Source organism: Manacus candei, unplaced genomic scaffold, assembly GCF_025592945.1.
Source record: "Manacus candei isolate 608988 ecotype Guabito, Panama unplaced genomic scaffold, ASM2559294v1 h1tg000033l, whole genome shotgun sequence".
In the NCBI taxonomy this organism is placed as follows: Eukaryota; Metazoa; Chordata; class Aves; order Passeriformes; family Pipridae; genus Manacus; species Manacus candei.
The window spans coordinates 8,396,561-8,420,170 of NW_026138081.1; the positions used below are offsets into that span (position 1 = coordinate 8,396,561).

Below are 23,610 nucleotides of genomic sequence, written 5' to 3' on the forward strand. Positions count from 1 at the left end.
TGCTGGCAGGAACCTTCCCATGCCTAGATCCACTACCAGTATGGGGTCTTGAAAAACAGCTATCCCACAGGCAGCAGAGCTGGCAAGGTATGGGAAGGGGTTATGCCAGAGTAAGAGCCTGGATGGGCAAAGATTTTCAGCAGCCATACCACCACTCTGCACTGCACCTTCCCCAGGAGGATGCATTACACTAGGGACGCATTTCAGTCCCCACTTATTCTGACTTTGCTGAGGGCAAGGAGGCTCAGTGAGGTGAAGGAAAGTTAAAAAGCTCTCACCTATCATTCCCTAGAAGCCCCTCTAAATGGTTCAAAATATTTAATAGTGATTTTCTTTGAATACCCAGACAATAATACTTATCATTACTTCCTAGTGAGAAAACAATTTACCTCCAGTTTTGCAAGGATAATCTACCCTGCATGCAAGCACAGAGATCCATGAAAACAAAGAGTTTACCTGAATGGGGCACCGTAGCTGATACCGCTGTTGAGGGCACTGGATTTCCAGCAACGGTTGACAGTGTAATGGGAATGGTAGAGTTAGTAAGGATTCCTTTTACTTGGACAGGAACTGTTGATCCTGGCAGTTGAATCATCACAGAAGTAATACCTTATGCAAGAAAAGGGGAAGGGGGGTGAGGTGGAAATAAGAGCCTTTCAGATACTCAGTTAAGCCTTGCACTTCTAGAGCTGTGCACTTCTAGGCAAGACTTTACTTATTATAAGGCTTTACTTATTATAATAACATCTTTAAGTAGTAAAAATAGAAATACAGACTGATTATGCAATTAGGAATTCTTCCCTACGTTTACCTAATTTGTGAACAACAAAAATTTAACATGTTTTACTTACCTGTTGATAAATTGATAGTTTGAATTAATTTCATCAAATCTCTCTTATAAGAGCCGTGTTGTACCTCAGTCAGTTAAGTTGTAAAAAAAAATCCAAAAAATTAAAGCAAAAATTAAGTAACACATTACTTTGTAAATTGCTATGCACATCCATGAACAGCATTATACTGATATTCATTAACATGTTCTCACATGATCATACCTGGCTGTGCTGTCATGGTAGTACCGACAGCTCGAGGCTTTAACTCAGCTTGCAATAGCGTGGAAGGAACAGCTGCTACCTGTCCTGGGACCAGGGGGCTCTTCAGTGTAAGCACCTGCCCCTGTGGAGTCATGACTACGCTTGCAGCAGTTAGGGTAAGAGAGGCTGAGGAGTCCTCTGTAAAAAAGGAAGTACTCAAAACACCAATTTATTCTGGCATAGCACCCTTGACAGCAAACAACATCCTGCAATCCAGCATTAAGTACAGTTGTGGAAGCAACTCCAGCTAGAAGGTTTACAAAGCCCAGAATAAAACCTGTTACAGAAGTTATGCAGGCTCCAGGAACTGCACCTACACAGCTAGAGACAGTTTATACTATCTCTTCATGTAGTGTAACAATCCTAACTCTCCAGACTGGCATCCAGATCAAATATCAGAGCAGTCTGGCTGAAATTACAAAGGGGACTTGGTTCAGTCCAAAGAAAGCAAGGAAGTTCTCTCATCACATCTGAATTTTGATGCCAAACTTCCCCAGGACTGGACGAACATTAAGCTTGGTAAACCAGAATGACCAGTTGCTTATAAAAGTCCAAGAATACTTCAAGTAAGGTCTACTTAATATTTCCAAAACAAGAAACATCACCAGATCTCCACGGAGTATTACAATTGTACTACCACAAAAGTTTGGATTTCTGTTTTCTTTTGATCCTTCCTACATTTATGGTGTGAAGGTTTCCATAAATGTTGAACACTTCTCCACCAATTCTCAGCTCCCAAAAATTCTCAAGTGTCTGACAATTCTGTCATTTAATTTAAGAGCAAGTTTCCACCACCTCAAGAGCTAGCTTGTTTGAGGAGTGAGGTTTTAAAAACTGAATAAATTCTAGCAACTCCAGCATTCTGGGAGTTGAACTTAAAGTTTTGAGTCAGCAGAAAAAGTACCACCTTTGACTCTCAAAAATTACTCCCAGATTGCAGTGATACTCCCAGAGACCAAAGGACAACTTAATAAGAATTTACTTCCCATCACGCTGAAACTCTAAAGTCACATTCATCTGAAGATCTCAGTAGTGTTGGTCTCATCCTTACTGAACGCAAATGGTTTCCACACCTATCACATGGACACTTCCTGGTTCTATACACAAGTCTGTTTCAAGAGTGAAGCTGCCTGCACAAGCCACCTGGCATTTTGTCCTCCCAGGGGTGCTGCTTCAATGCCTGTCTCCCCCTTATGCAAAACATGCATCCCTCTTAGCCCACCTGTGGCACGGACTCCTCTTCTGGCAAGTATCAATGGCTTGCCTCTTCTATTTGTCATTGCTATCTGGGTCGGCTCTCTGTGGGGAGCAGAGGATCCTTCTTGCTGTGCGCTAGCAGTTGAGGTTGCAGCAGATTTCTCTGGCTCGGGTTCTTTCTTTTTTTTTTGTGCTTCTATCGCTTTTTGTTTGGCATAAATATATTCCAGTTTCTTCAGGACAACTTCCTCTGTCTTTCCTACAGAAAAATCATCACAGAGTCAGCCTATCTTCGAACTTTTTCCAAAACTAAACCACCGAAGACAGAATTAAAAATCCACTGACACCATAGAATTACTATATAACAGATAACCACCATCCCCATCAAGTAAATAGCATATTTAGTATCAGAGGGAAGCAATTACCTATTTATTCCAGTATAGTTTTTTCCTTCAGAAACATCAATACTTTTCAGAATTTATCTGTCACTTTAATAAGCAGAAATCAGATTGGACAAGTACAGGCTCCTGCTGAACAAGTACTATTTGAAAACACCCACAGCTATGAAAAATCCTCCCATTTCTCTAATGATGAATGTACGACTACCGGATAAAATGTTACCTTTACCTAGAACGAAATTTCTTGGACTAATGGATCCTGTTATTTAAATTCACGTACAGTTTACCCTTGCCATGAAAATTCTAACCTTGGACAAACACACAAGTTTTATATTTGTTTTCTGCAGATGCATACAGTTTAATATGACCAAAGTTGAAGTAACTATACTAGCTTGTTTTCTGCTTAGTATTTATGTCTATATTTAACTAACTCTCCTGAGAGATGACTTTTTCCTCATCAACTTTGAGGTACTTCACTAGGAATGCAAAAGATCTGATAACTACTTTGTGAAGTTATTTGCTTTCATTCTTTGCCCAAAAGGCCTCTCATACATTTCTGTATTACTAGACTTCCCTAAAGCACTTTTCTTTTTTTTTTTTTAAGTCAAGTACCTCAAATATACATGAACTGGTTCAGATAAATACACTATATTTAAGTATCCTTCATTTCTACTTTACAGGTATTCTCCTGTTTATGCTCCCAGACTAACGTTTTGTTTGTTCATGCATTTTGGCACTGGTTGAAAATGCGTCACAGCATTCCTACACCTCCAAATGAGACAGAAAGACACAGTAAGTACAACATGGTTTTGGCTTGAAATGCCTGGATGAGCAGCAGCTAAGACTCTACTGCAGTTTTGTTCTATGGACAGAGGTGCCAGCACTGGTTCTTGGAAAAGCAGTATTATTTGCAAAGCTATGAAAGGAATCAGTAGTTTTGGTACTGACCAAAGACAGCTGTGTACAAGTGTGAAGGACTGAGCAGAAAAATCATTTCAGGAACTGACTAATGACAGAATGAAGTCACACCATCACTTGTCACTCCTATCCTTCCAAAGGACCCCAAGCCCATGGCTCGAAGCACAAAGATAATTCTACACTTCCTTTGGGCATGATGGAAAACAAAATCAGTTCTTATCAGCATGAAGAGCCTATCAATGAGTCAGGGCTTAGCACGTCTTTGTTTTGCAGTGAGTCTAAATTTTATGTGAACTAATGACATACCTGGATCCACAGATTACTCCACCCATTCCTACTCCTAAAAGCCTTTTCTTTCATTATTACAGCTAGTTTGTATCCAAAACCAGTCTCACCTGAAAGCGTGGATACTTTTCGAATCAGACAATCACGCCTGCGTGTCAGTAAGCTCTTCTGTGCAATAAACTTATCTGCCTGATCTGTCAGTCCTTGGATTTCTTCAAAGGCCTAGAAAAGTATGAGGTAACTGATTTATAAGCCAGTGACACAATAAATAATAAAATAATTTTCCTTCCCAGAAACCTTTACAAAATTTATTTAGACATTTTTGTAATCCCAAAAACACAGGACTCAGAGAAAGCGTGAAGTATGGAATGCCAGCTTTCTCTAAATGCAGGCTGAAGAGTGATAAACATCTTATTTGTCCCTCCTCCAAAGTTCAACAATTTTTAAGAAAAAATCCCGACTTTTATCCCACAGCTTCTAGTTACAGATGATAAGCACAATTATATATATCTATAGATTATATTTTTGTTTCCTGTCATTTACAACTTTACAATTAAGTTTTAGTGTCAGTATGATACCTAATGGAACGCTATCTTCTGCAGCATTAAAAAGGTAAGCCCTCAATGGGTAAGTAAGCCTTCAAAATTTCCTGATGTACATAGTAACTGTTAAGGAATTAAGACTTAACCGTCCATTATTCACAAGGAATACAAGGGGAGGGCTAATCCAAAACATGCATCTGTGTCATCAAGATTAAGCTTTTAGGAATACAGTTTCTTTCAGATATTGTTTTATTCTAGAGCCCGGCAGAGGTGACAGAAGTTCTCTATTCACGGGGCTTGATGAGTTCATACTAGCATAATTACTCTGTCCAGATTAAATGATTCTCTTCCTCACTTAAGCTTCAAAATACTTACCTGCTTGAGAATGTAGCATTTGGAGACCTTGGGAAGATTCTGCAACCCCAGAACTCTCTTCAACTTGTCAAAGAGACCTCTCATTTCATTGCGTCGCCGACGTTCATTTGCTGTGTGTGTCTGGCGGTAATGAGCAAAGGCTTCTGCCTGAGACTTCAGCTTTCTTTTCCAGGTCTGATGTTTCTGCTGGAGAAGTAACCAGATTGACCAATTTAAATAAAAAAGGCAATGTAATGGCAAACAGTGTTCGAATGCATGCATGTTTTACATTTCTACAGACACCTGAAGATTCCATGTCATGCTATCCTGCTACTATGTCTTCGTGAAAGTTCAGAGTCAGAAGTACACGCAATAAGAAATGAAATGCTGACCAAAGAAGTGACCAACAAAATCATATCAACCCTGAAGGAAAAGATCACGAGTCCCTTCTATTCGTAAGCTTTTATTTTTTGCAATACAAGGCTACTCAGATAAACCATGGGATTACAGCAAAATCACACATGTTTGAGCCAAATATTTTTTGTTGTGTGCTTGTCAAAAAAAGTCTACTAACAAATGAAATAATCACACCAAATATAGGAGACTTGAAGTTAAATTAGTTTGATTTCCATTTTCTTTCATAGGTTCATATGGGTTGGGGCCAAGAGACATTGTAAGTAAGAATGTCGAAGACGGCATTGACACTTATCACCCCAGACATCCACCAAGAAACAAAATGTGGCAAAGAGGCTCTGGTTTTCAATTTGCTCAAATTTCTAAAAAGACTGACGGACAATAAGCAAAATTACTAATCTCTACAGATTTGAAAGTTTGTTGTTTCATCATTACTCTTACAGGTTTTGTAGAATTATGCTATTTATTTAATGGGGAAGCAATTAATGCAGGTTTTTGGATAATTTTAGGTCTGCTTCAAATGTCAGCCTTCTGGCCTTAGAAGGAATCTGAAGACTGTCTCTCAATATCCATTTTGTCCTCACAAGACAGACTTGAGCATAGTATGGCTGCATCTGCCCCTGTGTTGGGCATTAGGTTCCTTTGAAGGGAGGGCCTTACAACGTAAATTTAAGGGCAGAGAGGAGGACACATGGAGAAAGTGAGACAAGAAGAGAAACCCGGAACCCACCTTGTCTCAGGCAAAGGCTTACACACCAGTCTGCTCTATTATGTAAGACATACAACAGATTCACACCACACCCCAAAGCCCCACCCCACTCCAGCAGGTAGCTCTAGAGCTGACATCAAATATATCACAGACAGTTATCATGGACAGTTAGCAAAACTGGCTGCAAAGCCATCCTCAAATACAGCAGAAAATTCTGAAGGACTGCAGTGAGTTTTGATTTGAAAGGATTCTGTGATATCTTTAACTTGCCTAAATACATATTGTTTGAACTCTTGTTTTCAGAAACCCTGCACCCAAGGCTATGCCTATATAATCCCACATACTGTCTTCTCATACGCGAAAGTATTTCTTATTACTTTTAGTGTGCTGTAAAACTTATGTCAAGAACACAAAACCTAAGCAAACACAGTCATAAATAAAACACAGATATTCCTCCCACAGATAAAGCTGAATCTGAAGCCCACTGATGCCAGCAGCAGTCCTTTTGCTTGAATGAGATGTGGACTGAGTACCCTCCCTGCATAAACACATTGGGTTTCTTGCATTTAATCACAAGTATCTGGAAGGCAGATAAATCACATTAAGAGTTGCCCTTGAGATGAAAATTTATCTTTAAAATGGAAGTGTGATACCAAAAGGAAAGAGAAGAGCAAAATATACCTTTGTATGTTTTTCTGATAATGTTTCATCCGAAGAATTAGGAGGAGGGTATCTGGAAGAAAGGTAAAAAGTTTTTCCCAACACTACTCATCTCATATACTCTATCCTCATTAACTACATTCCAACAGTTGCTCATTTTGATGCCTTGAAATTAACTTTTCTTTGTATAACTGCATGAAAGCAGGATAATGTTGAGCTTTCTCAAGAAAGTGAACTCTATCTCGAATGCCATTATCCTTGAAATAATTGAACTGTTCTGAAAGCTGTGCAATTATCTCATAGTGCTAAAGACAAACTATTTCACTATATGCCAAAGAGAATAAATTCAGCCCGTGACTGTTAGCTGCATAAAGTAATTTTTTATAATTATGTTTTGGTAAATTACATTTTTAATAAAATAGATTTAATATAGATGGCAGAGCAACCCTTCCCCCACCAAGAACCACCACCAAAATCCTCACATTTATTACTACCCTAATATATAATAACAGCAGCTTCCTTATATGTCAGGAGCTGCAAGAAAACAAAGAACACACACATTTGAAAAATATTTTTTACAAATCGTGACATCTGTTTTTCTCTGTCACTGAAAGATCTTCACAATTTAAAGCAAAGTCACCACCTAAGGATAAAAGTGGAGCTGCATCTTTAAAAGGGGGGGGCAGGAAGTGAACTATCTGGGAGGTATATAGCATAACCAGTTTTTTCAAAGTTTCGACAAAAAATTTCTTCAAACAAAAAGAACTATTAAATGAAACATTCCCCGTTCATTTGTTTGGTGCAACTGAGAAACAGCCATGACTATCATTACGTACCTCAAATAAGCCATGTTTTTACTTTGCATTTGTCACTATAAATGCAAGGGAAGCAACAGTAACAAAAACAACCAACCAAAAAAATAAAGCCAAGCTATCCAACCATAACAGACTATATGTCAATAAGAAAATACTTTCTTTGCTCAGGCAATGGTCCTAAAGACAAAGCTTTCATTTACAAAGTCAGGGATTAACCCAATGACTGTTCCTGCCTGAATTCCACCCACCAGCAAGAATAAACAAAGCTTGCAAAATCATGTTTAAAACAATGATGACCCCGCTCATATTCAGTCTGCAGGAAGGGAGGCGATTCACTCAATAATTTTACATAACAAGATACACATCCCCATAAAGAAATTAATTAGAGGGGAAAAAAAAGGGCTAAGATACCTTGAAATTGCTCTTAGTTCTGACAGCACCATCCTCACAGACACTGGGAAGCACCAGTGCTCAAGAAGGCCTGACAGAAACCTTGCTTTATCTTGTCATCACATTAAACCTGTTGCTTACTGGGTTCATTTGATGCCAGCTCATCAATAAAATACACAACTGAATGCAGTGCTCTCCAAGGATGCTTACTTCTGTTCGGAAGGTTCGATTTTAGCAGCTGTGGCCTTCAGACGGGCAATGTTAATCTTCTCTGAAAGCTCCTCCACGGTCTCAATGTCCACCTGCTCGTCATCCTCTCTGAATTCACGCACATCCTGGAACAGTTTTTGTTTTGTTTTTTTTAAATGAGTATCTACTTAGCAATGGCGCTCAGGCCAACACCATTTCACTTCAGTCTCAAATGAGATTACATTATAACATTTAGAACCACTAAAGAATCAACATCTCCAGCTACACTGGCCAACAAAAAGTGCTAAGAAGGTGGTTATTTTAAGTGTCGCCTCCAGGAATTCCTCCCACTAGCAACTCTGTAAAATGAATTTTGGTAAAGGCAGAACCCACCTCTATCATTTATGCTTTTACTACGTGTGAGAGAAAAGCTTTCACATGGCAGAGCTTTCCTGACTCCATTTTGAAGTAAGATTAAACTTCCTTTACACAATCTACTACTGTAGACTCTTGCTAAGTAACTTTTTTCTTTAGAAAAGTTAAGATAGTTATCACCTTAATAATGGTCTCTCATACCTAAGACAGCAAAAGTCAGAACATCATACAATCAGGCTTCTTTGGGTCATAGAGTAAACTGCTCACATGATGAAGAGTATGATTTTGGCTCTTACCAAAATGCTGCTCAATCATTATTTTAAATATTTATTATATTCTGAAGAGTACTATTTCTCCATGCTTGCCTGACCAAGAAAACTTGCTACTATCAGTGAAGACAGAGACAGAGAACAACTGCAATGCTGTACCAACTACAAGACTTAATTATCTATCTTGTGGCCATTTGCAGTACCAGGTGATACCCCTCCCCCCCCAAGAAAACATGCCTATTCAGCCAATTTTTTTCTATTGCAGTTTTTACTCAAGTTTTTTATATTATAATCTTTGGTCTGATTACAGAACGAAGAACTCTTTCTCATCAAGCAAGAAAATGTAATTATACTTCCATTCTGTACTTTATTTCACCCACTTCCCTGAACTACCCCAATCTTGCCCTCCTCCTATTATTTCCTTTTGACTTTCCTTCCTTCCTTCTCTTTGTGCTTCTTTTCTTTCCTTTTGTGGAGCTGCAATCTCCTTCTCAGAACTGAATACTTACCTGAAATTGATGCAAACAGTTAATCACAAAAAACACTAAGGGAATATATGTATATATAAACATGTGTGTCATAAGTTTACTTGTTCTAAAAAAACCAAGAGATATTTTTTTTTTCTTTCCCCTACATCACTGTAAAAGAAAGATGTTGAACGAGGGAGGAGGTAGGTGTTTGCCTAGGGTGATTGACACACACAAAGGAACTAGCTAGCAGATCCACATTCCAGGCTGATAGCCCTCAGAAGTGGGGGGGTGGTGGGGTGGGTGGGTGATGAGTTGTTTTTTTTCCCTCTCCTCAGGAAATGGCAGGCACTTCACTTTTGCCCTGACTCAGGGAGGGGGCATGTGTGGAAAGGCTCTATCGGGTCATCTGCCTGCTTCTGGCCCAGGTTTGCCTCCGTTCTCCTGCACCCTGTTCTGCCTCCAGCCCAGACTTGCTCAGATTTCATCGGAGAGGCCTGACCCTTCTGTGAAGGAACCTTTGGGAGAGTCCTGGCCAGAGCCAGCTGCCAACAGCGTGAGTTTGCGGCAAGACTCCCTTTTTCCCCTTCCCCTCCTCGGTGGGGTGGGAAATCTCCATCTCGGCTCCTCCCGCCGGAGCCCCACAGCGCCCCCTGCCGGCCGACACCGAGCGGCTGGGCCTCTGCTCCTCCAGGGATCCAACAGCGCCCCCTGCTGGCCGTGCCTAGAGCGGCACCAAAAGGCAGAAAGTACTGAACTGTTTCCTTTTGGAAGGGGACTTTGGGTACAGGATTATTGATTTGTGGTTTTCATGCTCTTTTGTTGTTCTGCCAATACACATATATCCTTTAATAAAGGGCTGTTATTTTTTTTTCTTTCTCCATAATTCCTCAATTGGAGCCTCTTAATTTCAGATTTACAATTGCTTAGAGAGAGAGCTTGGACTTCCTCATAACTCATTCTCCTTAGCAAAACACTTCAGTCTCATTAAACTGAGACAATATGTATATATAAAAGTGTGTGTGTGTATACAGTACATTTATTCTAGTGTCTACATACACACACACAAATGTATGCAAGAGTGCCTGTAGAATCTCCCAGTCTTTTAAGATGCAGCATCCTCTCCCCCGTAAAACCACTCTTAAATAGTCCATCTTCCATCACCATCCATTCATATCATGAGGAGTCCTACAAAGTGTTGGCAGTATAGATTCCATGCAGAAAGGGGTATAAACTTCTAAACTACTCACTTGCAGAGAAGCTGACACCTCTTCCCATACTATGAAGTATCAAGATATTACTGCTGAAACAAAGCAAAGCAGGTTTATGAGCTATAGCTGCTAGATCTGAACAGAAAATCATCCTTACTTCTACAAGCTGCTATGCACACTCACACATTACTTATTATCTCTGTGCTTGTAGAAAGTCACATCTTTTGAAAAAGAAAGACCAAGGAGAGTGACCTTAGATGAGAAATTACTAGCCTTAGGAAACTCTTTCCTTCTACACATGCTGACTTATAAGGCACCATTCTTCCCTCCCCAGGAAAGCAGTTCTGATCTCTGGTGAGTTCTGCATTTGAGAAGGAAATAATTTTTTTTTCTAGTACTGATAAGTTCTGGGGTTTCTTGCAGATTTCCTTCAGAGCAGCTATGTCATGACAGTTTTTGTATGAATATGAAGAGCAGCGTGGAAGCAAAAGAAATTCTCATCTGACTCTAAAAGTATGGTGCTGGCACTGGCAGGAAGTACTGTCTCTCTCCCTCTGCATTAAAGCCCACAAAATTCTAATTTGGTCCATCTTGTAAATATTGCCCCATATAGCAAGAATTGTTAGCACTGGGACCACCTGGTGCTAATACAACACAGAGAAAATTAACTGCTTTTACCAAGGAAGCAGCACATCACTTGGAACTTGACATGTTGGTCAGGACATATCACCACCACTCCCCAAGCAGGAGAATGAAAGTAAGGAGACACCACGTCCCTGGGACATTGTCGAGGTCAAAAAAATACTGCTTGCAGTCTAGATCCAGAACACATATGTAGGAGCTACTGAAATTGTGACCGAGTTAAGACTACACTGCACTTCAGCATAGGTATTTCAACAGCTTTCAGACACTGCCTGCGAACAGTAGTCAGAGTTGTTTCACGTTTGTCAAGTGGCTCTATATACTTACAGAGTCCTAAAAAAAACTATGTTCTATTACATAAAAATTACATAAAAATCTCACTTATGCAAACAGTCAGCAATTTTTCAACAGCTCCTCTCATGCTTGCTCCAAAAATTCCCTGGCTGAGGAGAATACAAGCTTGAATCTGAAATGAAATTCTACTAGCTGGTAAGCATGGAAGGCAGGGAAAGCAGAAGAAAAGAAGTTGGAAGCCAGGTCCTGCCCTTGGGTCACAACAACCCCAGGCATTTCTACAGGCTGGGAGCAGAGTGGCTGGAAAGAGGTCCAGCAGAAAAGGACACAGGGGTGCTGGTCAACAGTAGCTGAATATGAGCCAGCAGTGTGCCCAGGTGGCCACGAAGGCCAATGACATCCCGGCCTGTATCAAGCATAGTGTGGCCAGCCAGGACCAGGGCCGTGACAATCTCCCTGCACTCAGCACTGGTGAGGTCACACCTCAAATCCTGCATCTGGTTTTGGGCCCCTCACTAGGCAAAGGACATTGAGGTGCTGGAGTATGTTCAGAGAAGGGCAACAAAGCTCGTAAAGGGTCTGGAGCACAAGTCTTATGAGGAGCAGCTGAGAGCGCGGAGTTGTCCAGCCTGGAGAAAAGGAGGCCAGGGAAACCTTATCTCTGTCTACAACTACCTGAAAAGAGGTTGTAGCAAGGTGGGGGTTGGCCCCTTCTCCCAGGTAACAAGTGACAAGACAAAAGGAAATGGTTTCAAGCTGAGCCAGGGGAGGTTCAGGTTGAACATTTGGAAGAATTTCTTGACAGAAAGGTTTGTCAAGTGTTGTAATGGGCTGCCCAGGGAAGTGGTAGAGTCGCCATCCCCGGAACAGGATGTGACACTTAGCGCCATGGTCTAGTTGGCAAGGTGGTATTCAGTCAAAGGTTGGACGTGGTGATATTAAAGGTCTTTTCAACCTCAATGATTATGTGATTCTAAGATATCAAAACTGCAGTATCTCCCAGACACAGACCTTCTGTAGAACTATAATAGGTGACATAAACCTGCAGCGTAGCTGCTTCCACAGCCTTTTTTTTAATCCTCCTGAGAGTCTGACAAGAAAAGTATCATAAACCCAGAGTTTTAAAAAAACTGGCCAAACAAAAACTGGTCAAATAAAGATACTGTTTAAATCACAGATCAGATACTTGCTATTATGTTGAAAATACCGCATGTAAAAGAGGTACAAGGCAACACAGATCTATTTCTTTATACAAAGAGCACTACTCATTCCTACCTGCTCTCCTGGGTCATTCATAAAGCCACCTTTATGCTGAAAGCCTTCTGATACTTTCTCTAAGCTTTTCCACTTTATACAGTATAACTTCTGTGACCTCTACATGCAAGAAATGCATGCTGTTTTTCTTCGGTGGGCAGAACTACTCTGTCTAAAATACATTTGGATATCATTATACTGCAGGGAAGTTGGTCATGCAGGGTAGTTCAAAAGATGGTACAATTCAGAGAGTAAGGGGAAAAAAATGAGGAAAAATTATCTTACCATAGAAACACTGTCAAGGTAAGGCTTTTGAGTGCTGATAAGTTACACTTGCCTAATCAAAGTGATGACAGCAATTATCCAGTTAGAGCTCTTCTAGAACTGGAACTTTCTACACGCTATCATATTAGAAAAATGGTATTCAAAACCCAAGATGTGGCAACCTTTTCATGACAGATGGGCAAAAAAAAGAATTAAACACTGCTGACTACCAAGAACTTCACATCTTTAATTTTACGCATTCTAAATGTGAATATATGCAAAACAATAAGTTTTTTCATTCTTACATCTAACCCCAAAGGGAAAAATGCTTCTGGGTTGGTAAATCTTTCCTCTCTACCTCCAAAATCCTAACAGGAAAAGTATCAGAATCATGAAGATTGGCAGAAGTCCACTTAAGTTCTGACACTAAGAACAGCTATTCCTATGTAAGTACTGCCAAACTGTCTTAGGCTGAACCCTATCCATAGCCTAGCATAACTTTTGAAGATGCTCATGGAAGCCCTACCTTTCTAGCATCAGTCTTTCCACACTACTTTCAGTCTTTCCAAACTACTTCCTGTAGTAACATAACTTCTAAATGCCTTTGAGCTTCTAAGGGCAAAATACCCCAAGGAATGAAGACACCAGATGAGCAATCCCACCCTACAAAGGAAGTTCTAAAGTTAGTATGGAAATGACAGCTCTTTTCCCTCTCTGCTTTTCTTTGCGTGTTTCTAAGCTCTCTCTTCTGATTCCTCCCTGTCTGTTCCTGGTAGCCTAAACCCCTATTGCTGGTTTCTAAAGAGCAAATTGGTTGTTGGTAGAGGATCCTCAGTGACAGCGCTGAGAAAGGAGGTTAGATGACAACAGATGTCATTAAGCAAATGCATAATTTCATGATCAAAAGCTGAGAACATGCAAGAGATTGTTAGAACTTAAATTGTCCACAAAATATAACACTTTCACTTTTTATTAAACCACTATTTTATAATAATTCATAATAGTTCCTTATTATTTCAATATTCACCTCAGAACAAGAATGACCAAAAACCACTTTTAAATAACACTTAAAATACAGTCATAAAAGCTGTGTTTAGACTAGTATGCTAAACTGTGGGACTCTCATTTGTAGCATTAAAATACCAGAACAACCCCTGGTGTGGTTTTGGCTTAGGCCAACAAGAATGCATGTGAACAATTAGGAGACGCAGCCTGTGACATAGACCAGGCCAAGTAGTCCTTCCCAATAGGAACTTTGTGTGTAATCATCATGCCATGGAGATCAAGAGTTTAACATCATCTCCCAGGTGATCTCCCAACAACAGGTCCTTATACTGATTAGTTTGCTTCTATAGATCTCTCAGAAGGTTTTATTCATATTACCAAACCCACACTGATTAACCCTCCTAAGCCTCTCTTGATGCAGTTCAGGGTAGGAGATGCAAAAGGGCAAACATACCATCTCAGGAAGTGTCTCTCTTGCTGTTGAGTAGAGGAGGAGACTGCAAGAGTCTCTTAAGTCAAAGACTCAAAGTTAGCACAAGGTAAGAAGGTAATATGAAGGGCATTGATATGCAAAATTAAGAACAATTAAGTCTTTACAATGAGAACCAGTGTGGAAAAATGTACTAAACCAGAAAGCAATAGCTACTGCAGGAAAGTAGCAATCATCCTGACTCTGACAGTTTCTCACAGTTTGCTGAGATTTTAAATGGCCATTTTCTGAGCAACTAAAACCAGTCCACATTCCAAACTAGTAGAGAAAGAGCTGTCATAAGTCTTTCCACTAAACAAAACTATTAGTGGACATGCATGTACTCTTTGCTTCCATGTTTCCACTAGCTTAATGAAACGGATAAACATCCTCTACTAGCCTGTTTACATGACTTGACTTCACCCAGTCTGACAAACAGTAGTAGCTCTGTCTTGTAAGCACTACACTAAGAGTACATACCAGTGAAAAATAACACACATTTAGATTCAAAACTGAATTCTCCATTAGGCATTGACATGCTAACTCAACTTGCAGGTAGTACAGACTAACAAACCGAAATTCCAGACAGTTTTTACAGTCCTCTGAGATCTCATTCCTCAGCTTTATTGCTCTACAACCAAGGCTAGCTTACTTGTGTTTGTGTGAGCTTGTGGTGAAGACATACCCTTAGATGGCTTCCCAAACCTTATTAGTCAAAACCTGCACAGTAATTTTCTTCCAAAACAAACATTTCTTACAATCACTAATAATTACTTTTTTTATTTCATCATCCTTTTGCAGGACGAAAGAAAATACAGTTTTAAAACATCAACCTTGATAACAGACTACTCCATGACCTATATATTATTGTTGGTTTACCAACAAATTCTGAAGACTATCACATCTGTAAAGCTTATCTGATATCAGGCAAGAATTAACCATGGTTCTCAAAACTTGATGATAACTCTGCTCAAGTTATTGAAGGATATAGGACTTATCAAACTGTCACCACCCAAGTGAAGACGAGACAGCAACAATTCAGTTTTCAGCTTGAAAGAACTTCCAAAAATAACATCTGCTTTCAGTTTGCTCACCTTCATGCAGCTGAGATGCTATCATCTTCTCTGAGAATAGCAAGATGTAATATGAACTCTTTAGTCATTTTTTCTGGAAGTTAAACACATTCTCTAAAAGCCAGTTGCTGACTTAAATTGAGTTACTCTGGATATGGCTATCATAGAATAATAGAACATCCTAGTTAGAACAGACCCACAAGGATCATCGAAATCCAACTCCTGGCCCTGCATAGGACCACCCCAAGAACTACACCATGTGTCTGAGAGTATTGTCCAAATGCATCTTGAACTTTGCCAGGTTTGGTATTGTGACCACTTCCGTGGGGAGCCTGTTCCAGTGCACGACCACCATCTGGGTGAAGAACATTTTCCTAATATCCAACCTAAACCTCCCCTGACACAGTTTTACACCATTCCATCAGGTCCTTTCACTGGTCACCACAGAGAAGTGAGCAGTGCCTGCCCCCACTCTTCCCCTGACAAGGAAGTTGTAACTGCATTGAGGTCTCCCCTGAGTCTCCTCCAGGATGAACAGACCAAGTGACTTCAGCCACTCCTCCTATGGCTTCCCCTCAAGACCCTTCACCATCTCTGTTGCCCTCCTTTGGATGCTCTCCAAGGGCTTAATATCTTTCTGACATTGCAGTGCCCAAAACTGCACACAATATTCAAGGTGAGGTTGCCCCAGTGCAGAGCAGAGTGGGACAATCCCCTCCCTCAACTGGTTGGCGATGCTTTGCCTGATGCCCCCCAGGACAGGGTTGGCCCTCCTGGTTGCCAGGGCACTGTTGACTCAGATTCAACTTGCCCTTGACCAGGACCCCTAGGTCCCTTTCTGCAGCACTGCTTTCCAACATCTCATTCCCCAGTCTGTTTGTACATCCAGGGTTGCCCCATTCCAGGTCCAGAATCCGGCACTTTCCCTTTGTTGAACTTCATATGGTTGGTGATTGCCCAGGTCTCTAATTTGTCGAGGTCTCTCTGCAGGGCCCCTCTACCTTTGAGGGAGTCAACAGCTACTCCCAATTTAATGTCATTGGCAAACTTACTTACTATGCCTTCAAGTCCTGCATCCAAGTCATTTATGAAGATGCTGAAGAGCACAGAGTCCAAGATGGAGCCCTGTGGAACCCCACTAGTGACAGGGTAGGGTTACCCCATTCACTATTACCCTCTGTACTCGACCCACAAGCCAATTGCTCACCCACCACATGATGTGTTTTTCCAGCTGTGGGATAGACATTTTGTCCAGAAGGATCCTGTGAGAACAGTATCAAAAGCTTTACTGAAATCCACATAGATTACATCAGCTGGTTTTCCTGGAGCAACCAGGTGGGTTACCTTGTCATAGAAGGAAATTAGGTTTGATAAGCAGGGCTTTCCTCTCATGAAGCCATGCTGGTTGTGACCAATGACAGTGTTGCCTTTATGTGTTTTTCAATAATTCCCAAAATAATCTTCTCCATAACTTTACCAGTCACTGAAGTGATACTGACAGGTCTGTAGTAACCAGAGTCACTCCTCCTGCCCTTCTTAAAAACTGAGACAACATTTACCAGCTTCCAGTTGACTGGGACCTCTCTATATTCCGAAGACCATTCAAAAAATCATTGAGAGAGGTCTTGTGATGACATCAGCCAGCTCTCTGAGTACCCTCAAATGAATCCCATCAGACCCCATAGACTTATAGGGATCCAGCTGGAGCAGCAAATCCTGCACAAGTTCAAGGTTGGCAGGGAGTATAACCTTCTTGCAGTCACAGTCCCCCAGTTCAGGGTTCTGGGGCTCATCATTAGTGTTGTAGACAGAGGCAAAGAAAACATCAAACACCTCTGCCTTATCTATATCCCTGTTTGTGAGGTGACCATCCTCATCCTGTAATGGGTCGATGTTATTTATGGTCTGCATTCTGCCATTAACATATTTAAAAAACTCATTTTATTGTCCCCCATGGTGCTGCCCAGCTTCCACTCCAATTGATCTTTGGCTGCAAAGATTTTCTCCCTGCAGGGGTGAGCAACACCACTGTAGTCTTCCCATGTCACCTGACCTTGCCTCCCCTGGCCACACACTTTCTTTTTTCACCTTAGCTCCAGAAGATCCCTGCTTAACCAAGCTGAACTTCTGCATTGCCTCTCTGACTTTAGATTTTGGAATTGCCTGATCCTGTGCTCTTAGGAGGTGGTACTTAAAAAGTGACCAGCACTTATGAACCCCAGCACCTTCAACAGCATTTTCCTTGGGGACCTTACTAACTTGTTGCCTGAGCAGCCTGAAGTCTGCTCTCCTCATATCCAGGGTTGAAGTTTTGCTGGCACTTTTCCTCCTGTCATGAAAGATTTTAAACTTGATTGTTTCAGGGTTCCTGTGGCCAAGATGGCCACCAATTGCCATTTCACTCAAGAGTAACAGATCAAGGGAGGAGGGCACCTTTCCCAGCTGGCTCCTGTAGTACCCGTACCAAGTTATTGCCCAGGTGTTTTAGGAATCTTCTGGACCTGTTTGTACCAGCTGTGTGGTTAGAAGACAAAGAACTCTAATTAGATTTTCAACTGCAAGAGGACTACATTAACACAAAAGGGCTAAAAGAATTCTATACTTTCAAATTCCTGAAGAAACTAACATAATCTGTCCTCTTTTTCTGTTCTTCAGTTCTCTTACAGTTTAACCTTTCTCCCTCCATTTGTATCTCATCCCAAGGCTATCTCATTTCTTATGCCCATTTGACTGACTTACAAAACCACAACTTCATAAATTTTAAGTAACAATGCACTGTTTAAGTCATACAGTGATATATAAAAAAACATATTAAGGAGTTACCATTGGATTGCTTTGTTTTAATTTTTTTGGTTAAATTTGATGGAAATTCTATGAGCATTAAAACGTAAACGTATCCTAACTACACTAATCACAAAGCTTTACCCTTATTCTCTGACTTTTGGAGTAATTTTTTTCTATCACAGGGAATGACAGCTTTCATATACTATTTAAATGTATTACTAAATTTCAAAAGGAATTTAAGGAGGGATTCAAACATTCCTTCCAGAAATAGATGTTAACTAAGGCATAAAAAACTAAGTAGAAGGAAGCAGCTTAAAATAACAAATACTAGATTACCTGCTACATTTTGGGATCATAAATTGTATTACAAGGAACCAAGTTACTTGAGTAAATACTGGAGGAAGACAATCTGCAACAGTTCTATTACAGATTGCTCAATATAACTCCTGTTATCTGAAAAACGGACAATTTCTAAAAGGCCACCTACAAAAAAGCATGCAACTAAGAAGAAATAAGACATTCCCACCTGGAATCCCGATTTAGACTTTCTAAAGAAACTGAAGTCCAAAACACAAACATCATACTCTTTCAAATCCATGGGTTATGACATGTTAGTTGGTCAATTAAAAAAAAAAAATCCCTTCATAAATAGTTAAATGCTTACCACTTTTTCAACATCTATTTCCTCTTCACTTGGGAAGTCAGAAGCACCGTCCAGCATCTCATCAGCAGAATCATCAGTTTTTTCATCCTCTTCTTCCTCCTCCTCATCTTCCTCTTCATCCTCTTCCATATCATCAGCAGTTATATCAATAGTGGGCGTGTAACACTTTCCGTGTGCCCTCTGTTCTGGTGGTGTCGTGAAGTCACTTTCTTCTGATGTATCAGCTCTGTTACCCACCTCACTTCTATTTTCTAAAGGGGGTACAATGCTAGATATTTTGCTCCAAGAACTGTTGACATGTGTTACAATATCATGACCTGTTTTCATTTCTTCTGGAGAATCAAAAGCATTTTGTTCTTTGTTGTTACTGTCTTCCTGCCTAGCTAGGTTTCCTCTGTCTTCCACAGTATTGACTGTATGTTCTCCTCCTGAAGCGTTATCCTGCTCTTTTGCAGAACTGATTTCAGACTTACTTCCTGTTTTCTCTCCTATGCTTTCTGCTTTTGTAGAGCCCTTGTACTCCTTCCTTTCCATACCTGGCTGTGCAGCCTCATCCCAACATTCTTGTTTGTTCTGAGACAGTTCAGTCCCTCTTTGTTTGTCGTCATTCTCCAGCTGGGTATCTTGCTCTGATTGACTCTGTGACTGCCCAGAACTTGCTTTCTTGTCCTCCTTCGCCTGTGCCTGTCCATCTCCTTCTTGCTCTTTTATTGGTTTCTCTTCCTGTTCAGCATTTATTTGTTCATTCCCATGGTCCTTCAAGAGGGCGGTCTCCCGATTTTCAAGACTCTGTGGATGTGCATTATCCAGAGGAGCAACTGAAGTCTGATCTGATGATCCACAAACAGTTTCAGAATTAGCTGAAACAGCCTCCACTGCAGTTTCAGTACTGATAGAATCCTCTTTCTCCTCAGAAGGCCCTTTTTCTTCTTCATCATTTGGCTTCTCACTGATGTACGAATGGTCAGATGATACAACATCTGCAGAAACATCATGCTGAGAAGAAAAGCTATCACCACAAGAACTCTCTAGTACCTTTGAGTTCTCTGCCATCTCTAAAGCAGTGGAATTTCTATCACTACTAGGTGTGATTGTGCCAGATGGTGACTCTTCAGCAGTATTTAACTGGTTAATCGACAACTCATTTTCTTCTTGTTTTCCATCCGAAACTGTGACCTCAGGCTCTGTAACTTCTGTGTCATCTGAGCATGGAGCCTTCCCATTCTCCTTCTGCTGAGCAGCACCTGAGTCCTCCTTCTTGCATATTTTCCTGTATTCCTTCTTCATCTGAAGAGACGCAAAATGGTGAAGAATGGAGTTTGGCACAGTCTTCTGTCCTGGGAGCTGAAGTAAAGCAAAACTACCAGACTGTAAAGGTATGAAATTAGCGGTGGTAGCTGGCAGACCACCTGTGCTGCAGGTTACTTTAGACTCAGAGGCTGTTTGATTTGTGATGTTGCTAACAGCAGAGGAAGAAATCTTCAGAGTCAGAGTGCCTGACTGCGACACAAAACTTGTTACTGAAGGAAGAAGAGAAGATGTTTGAGTGGCTGGGTTAGATGGAGGGGATAACTTAGGTACTGCAGTTTGTACAGCTGAATTTGTGGCATGAGAAGTGGAAGACACAGAGGAAGTGGGAGACACAGGTGACTCAGGAGGCTTAGAAGGTGCAGGCAACCGGATTCCTACAACAGATCCTGTGAAGGAAACAAAACATCAACTTACACTTTCTCAAATGAACTTTTTTCTTTCAGTTTTAATATTTGATGCTGTACTAGAAGCAGATAGCACTCTCAAGGATCACAGTGTAATCAGGACAAGTTCTCAGTGAAAGAGTTGGTCCTGCAGAGACATATAAACTTGAATTTTTTTAAGGAGCACCCCAGTAAAACACATGAAGTGGCCACTCTAAAATTAACAGACTTACTGTTAAGTTTTATCATTAAGCATTTTAATCAGAAAAGGCACTGCATTGAAAGTCCTCTGCATTTTACTTTCCCATTTATTGCAAAACAGGGAAATTGGGATTTTGTAAAAAAAAAAAAAAAAAAAAAGTATTTAAATTAAAATCTCCGCCCCCACCCTCAAGAAAAAGACTTCCACATGGAAAAACTGTGTCAAAATTACACAATTAAACCACAATCTTTTTCACCTTAATGAACTCTTCTGCAGCATTTCAATACTCCATAAAACATACTATCATGGGCAAGTAGTTTCAGCAAAAGCCCCAAAACAGAAAGGAATTAAATCAACTTGTTGACTGATTCTTTGCTACATCTCATGCTCAAACCTCAACTAAGGTACGGCATTATTTTCTCTTCTCCCCAGTTTTATCTGCTGTGCTTGCTCTCACCTCTCCCTTCCACACCATTCTATCACCCTCTCTTCAAGATGCTTTTTGATAAAGGGAGAACAGAAGAAAAAGTCCTATAGTAAAGTAAACATGCATTTAAAGTACATTTTGTTTATAACTTACAAATATGTACAACAGCATGCCCAACGGGCATTCTTCCTATTTTCTTTCAGATACCTGCAACTTCTAACTCCTCAAACCCTGCCTTCAACTGTGTACCAGAGAAACAGCTGAAAATCACACTTATTTTTTTCTGACACTCTTAAGGAGGAAAAAACCCTGGCAATTTTGTACTGAAGTTTAACATTTCATATGAGTAAACACACTAACAAACCTGGAAACCTAACAAAATCAGAGCAGCACATTCAGTGTAACATGGGTAACAGCTCATTCTTTTTAAGAGACTCTCCAACAAGAATTATTTTTGAATCATCAGATCAACAGTTTCTTTTAAGTTGTAACAGTACAATGGACATGACTCCTTTGCCACACGCACACACAGACCCTTTTACTTGCTGCACACAACTACTAAATGTTGATGACTTAGCTATTAACTGCACTTCCTATATTTTAGACACATGGTATTTAAGTTGTATTGCATCTGAATAATTACACTATGTTCTTCAACTACTCAGGCAGAAACAAACTCTGTTCAATTACTTCCAGTAGGGGAAAAGAGCATCATATTACTACATAATTTAACTACATTTCCGAGTAACACACCAGTCAGTCAAGAAAGAAACACTGGACTTTGTACCTGGATTGCGGAGCATCACAGGCTGCACACTGGGCTGGGCACCTGCAGTTCGAACCTGCTGCAGGGGAACAAGCTGAATGATCTGCCCATTAGGGTGTCTGAACAGGTTTACAGCACCAGGGCTCCTGAGAGGCTGAAGGACCATCCTCTGTCTCTGCGCAATCTGTGTGTTGTTTAGCGGTCGCAAAGCAGAAGGTGTCTGATGCACTGGGATCAGCAACAATCGAGGTCCGACACGTTTGTCTGTTCCAGGAGCTATCTTTGGGGGAGTCTTACTTGCAGCTTGTGGAGTAGCATCTTCTGAAACATTTAAAAAGTTGTACAAAAATCAGTTTAAGAGAGTAGCCTACAAATCAGAATTATTCTTAATAAATACAACCCCTAATATTTTAGAAACAACTGGATCTCTTTTAAATTTGTTTGAAAGCAGTTTTTTTTTTCTTTTTATTCACAGAATGCATAGAACCAACCAGGCCAGAACAGTTTTTTTTTCCCCATGTACTTCCACTAACATTTCTCAATCATGACACAGGAGAGTAATTCCATACCTACGTCCTGGACTCAACGCCAACCATCAACTTCTAGCAGTCATAACTGTGCTATACATTTCTATGGGCCAAGCAATGAATGTGAGGCTTTCAGCTCACTTCATACCAGTCATTGATCAGACACATTTTTTTCCCTTCTCTACCAGCTCAGGCTGGAATGCAAAAAAACCAATAAGAGATTATTTTTCTTATCCTATTTTGGAAAGAGGGGTGAGACAAGTGAATCCATATTTAAGTTTAGTCCAGTTGCAGACTGTATTACAGCTATGAAAGAGGCAGAACTAAAAAACGAAGCGTTTGCAGTAATAACCCAAAGCACCTAGGCATTACCTCTTTTTGGATTCTGTGGAGGACTCGAATTAACTCCTGACAGTATCATTGGAACAGAAACAGCAGAGGAAGTTAGTGTAGCTGCTGCAGCTGTTGTTAGTACAACCGTAGAAGTGGATGTTGTGACAACAGGACAAGTAATAGTTGGTGGTGTCACTACAGTCTTAGGGAATGATGTAGTTGCTACTGCTGCAACAATCCCTGTTGTTTTTATGTTTACAGTAGCAGTAGAAGTGGTGGATGAGGCAGTAGTACAGGTGTTGATTCCAGGAGTTGCAGGAGCAGCTGTGATTGTAATTGCAGGAGAGCAGGCAGGTTCACTAGCTGTTGTCTGGCTAGGAGTGGTCACAGTAGATGCTGCTACACTGGTACTTTCCACAGTAACTGGAGAAGTGGTGGTGGCTGTAGTGACCCCAGGAGAGACTATGCATTGAGCTGGAGACGGTGTTGAAGGAACAACAGGAGCAACAACTGTGATCGGTGTAGGCTTGATACTGAGCAACTGTGGCCTTGACGCAGGCTGGCGTGTGCTCGCTCCAGGAATCTTCTGCTGTAGAGTTCCAGCTTTGTTTATCACAAACTGGGCAAACACACCACCAGGGGAGGGTCGGGCAGCTGCAAATAAAAACTCGCAGGTCAAAATTTTAATAGATTTCCTCTCTGACTTTCACGAGGTGCTACAATTGTAATTTCAGCATGAATTTGAGCCTCCATTTTCTTTGTACCTTGTAATTAAACTGAAACCATTATGCCTTACATGTTGGAAATATGTCTGCCTTATTCCACTTCTGTAGCTTTTTACTGCATTTCTTCCTGGACACGCAAAAGAATCAGGTCTTGAAGGGTAGTTCTTCACTTTGAAACTATGGACAATTCTAACTACAGTAAA

At 40.7% G+C, this 23,610-nt stretch overlaps 1 protein-coding gene across 13 annotated transcripts in view; it reads right to left on the reverse strand.

Moving 5' to 3' along the window:
• The window catches only part of MGA (MAX dimerization protein MGA), a 64,471-nt gene that overhangs the window by 5,142 nt on the left and 35,719 nt on the right, over positions 1–23,610 (reverse strand). For 8 of the 13 annotated variants that reach the window (XM_051791938.1, XM_051791936.1, XM_051791935.1 and 5 more), the window contains 10 exons: positions 22,722–23,336; positions 21,844–22,143; positions 18,734–20,430; positions 7,984–8,108; positions 6,590–6,641; positions 4,807–4,992; positions 4,000–4,111; positions 2,314–2,547; positions 1,053–1,229; positions 457–609 (listed from right to left, as the gene is read on the reverse strand). In XM_051791938.1, coding sequence (XP_051647898.1) covers positions 457–609; positions 1,053–1,229; positions 2,314–2,547; positions 4,000–4,111; positions 4,807–4,992; positions 6,590–6,641; positions 7,984–8,108; positions 18,734–20,430; positions 21,844–22,143; positions 22,722–23,336 — 3,651 coding nt within the window. Of the gene's footprint in view, positions 1–456; positions 610–1,052; positions 1,230–2,313; positions 2,548–3,999; positions 4,112–4,806; positions 4,993–6,589; positions 6,642–7,983; positions 8,109–13,454; positions 17,800–18,733; positions 20,431–21,843; positions 22,144–22,721; positions 23,337–23,379; positions 23,601–23,610 lie in introns of those variants that run through there. The other 5 variants (XM_051791942.1, XM_051791943.1, XM_051791946.1 and 2 more) reach the window with 5 other exon arrangements.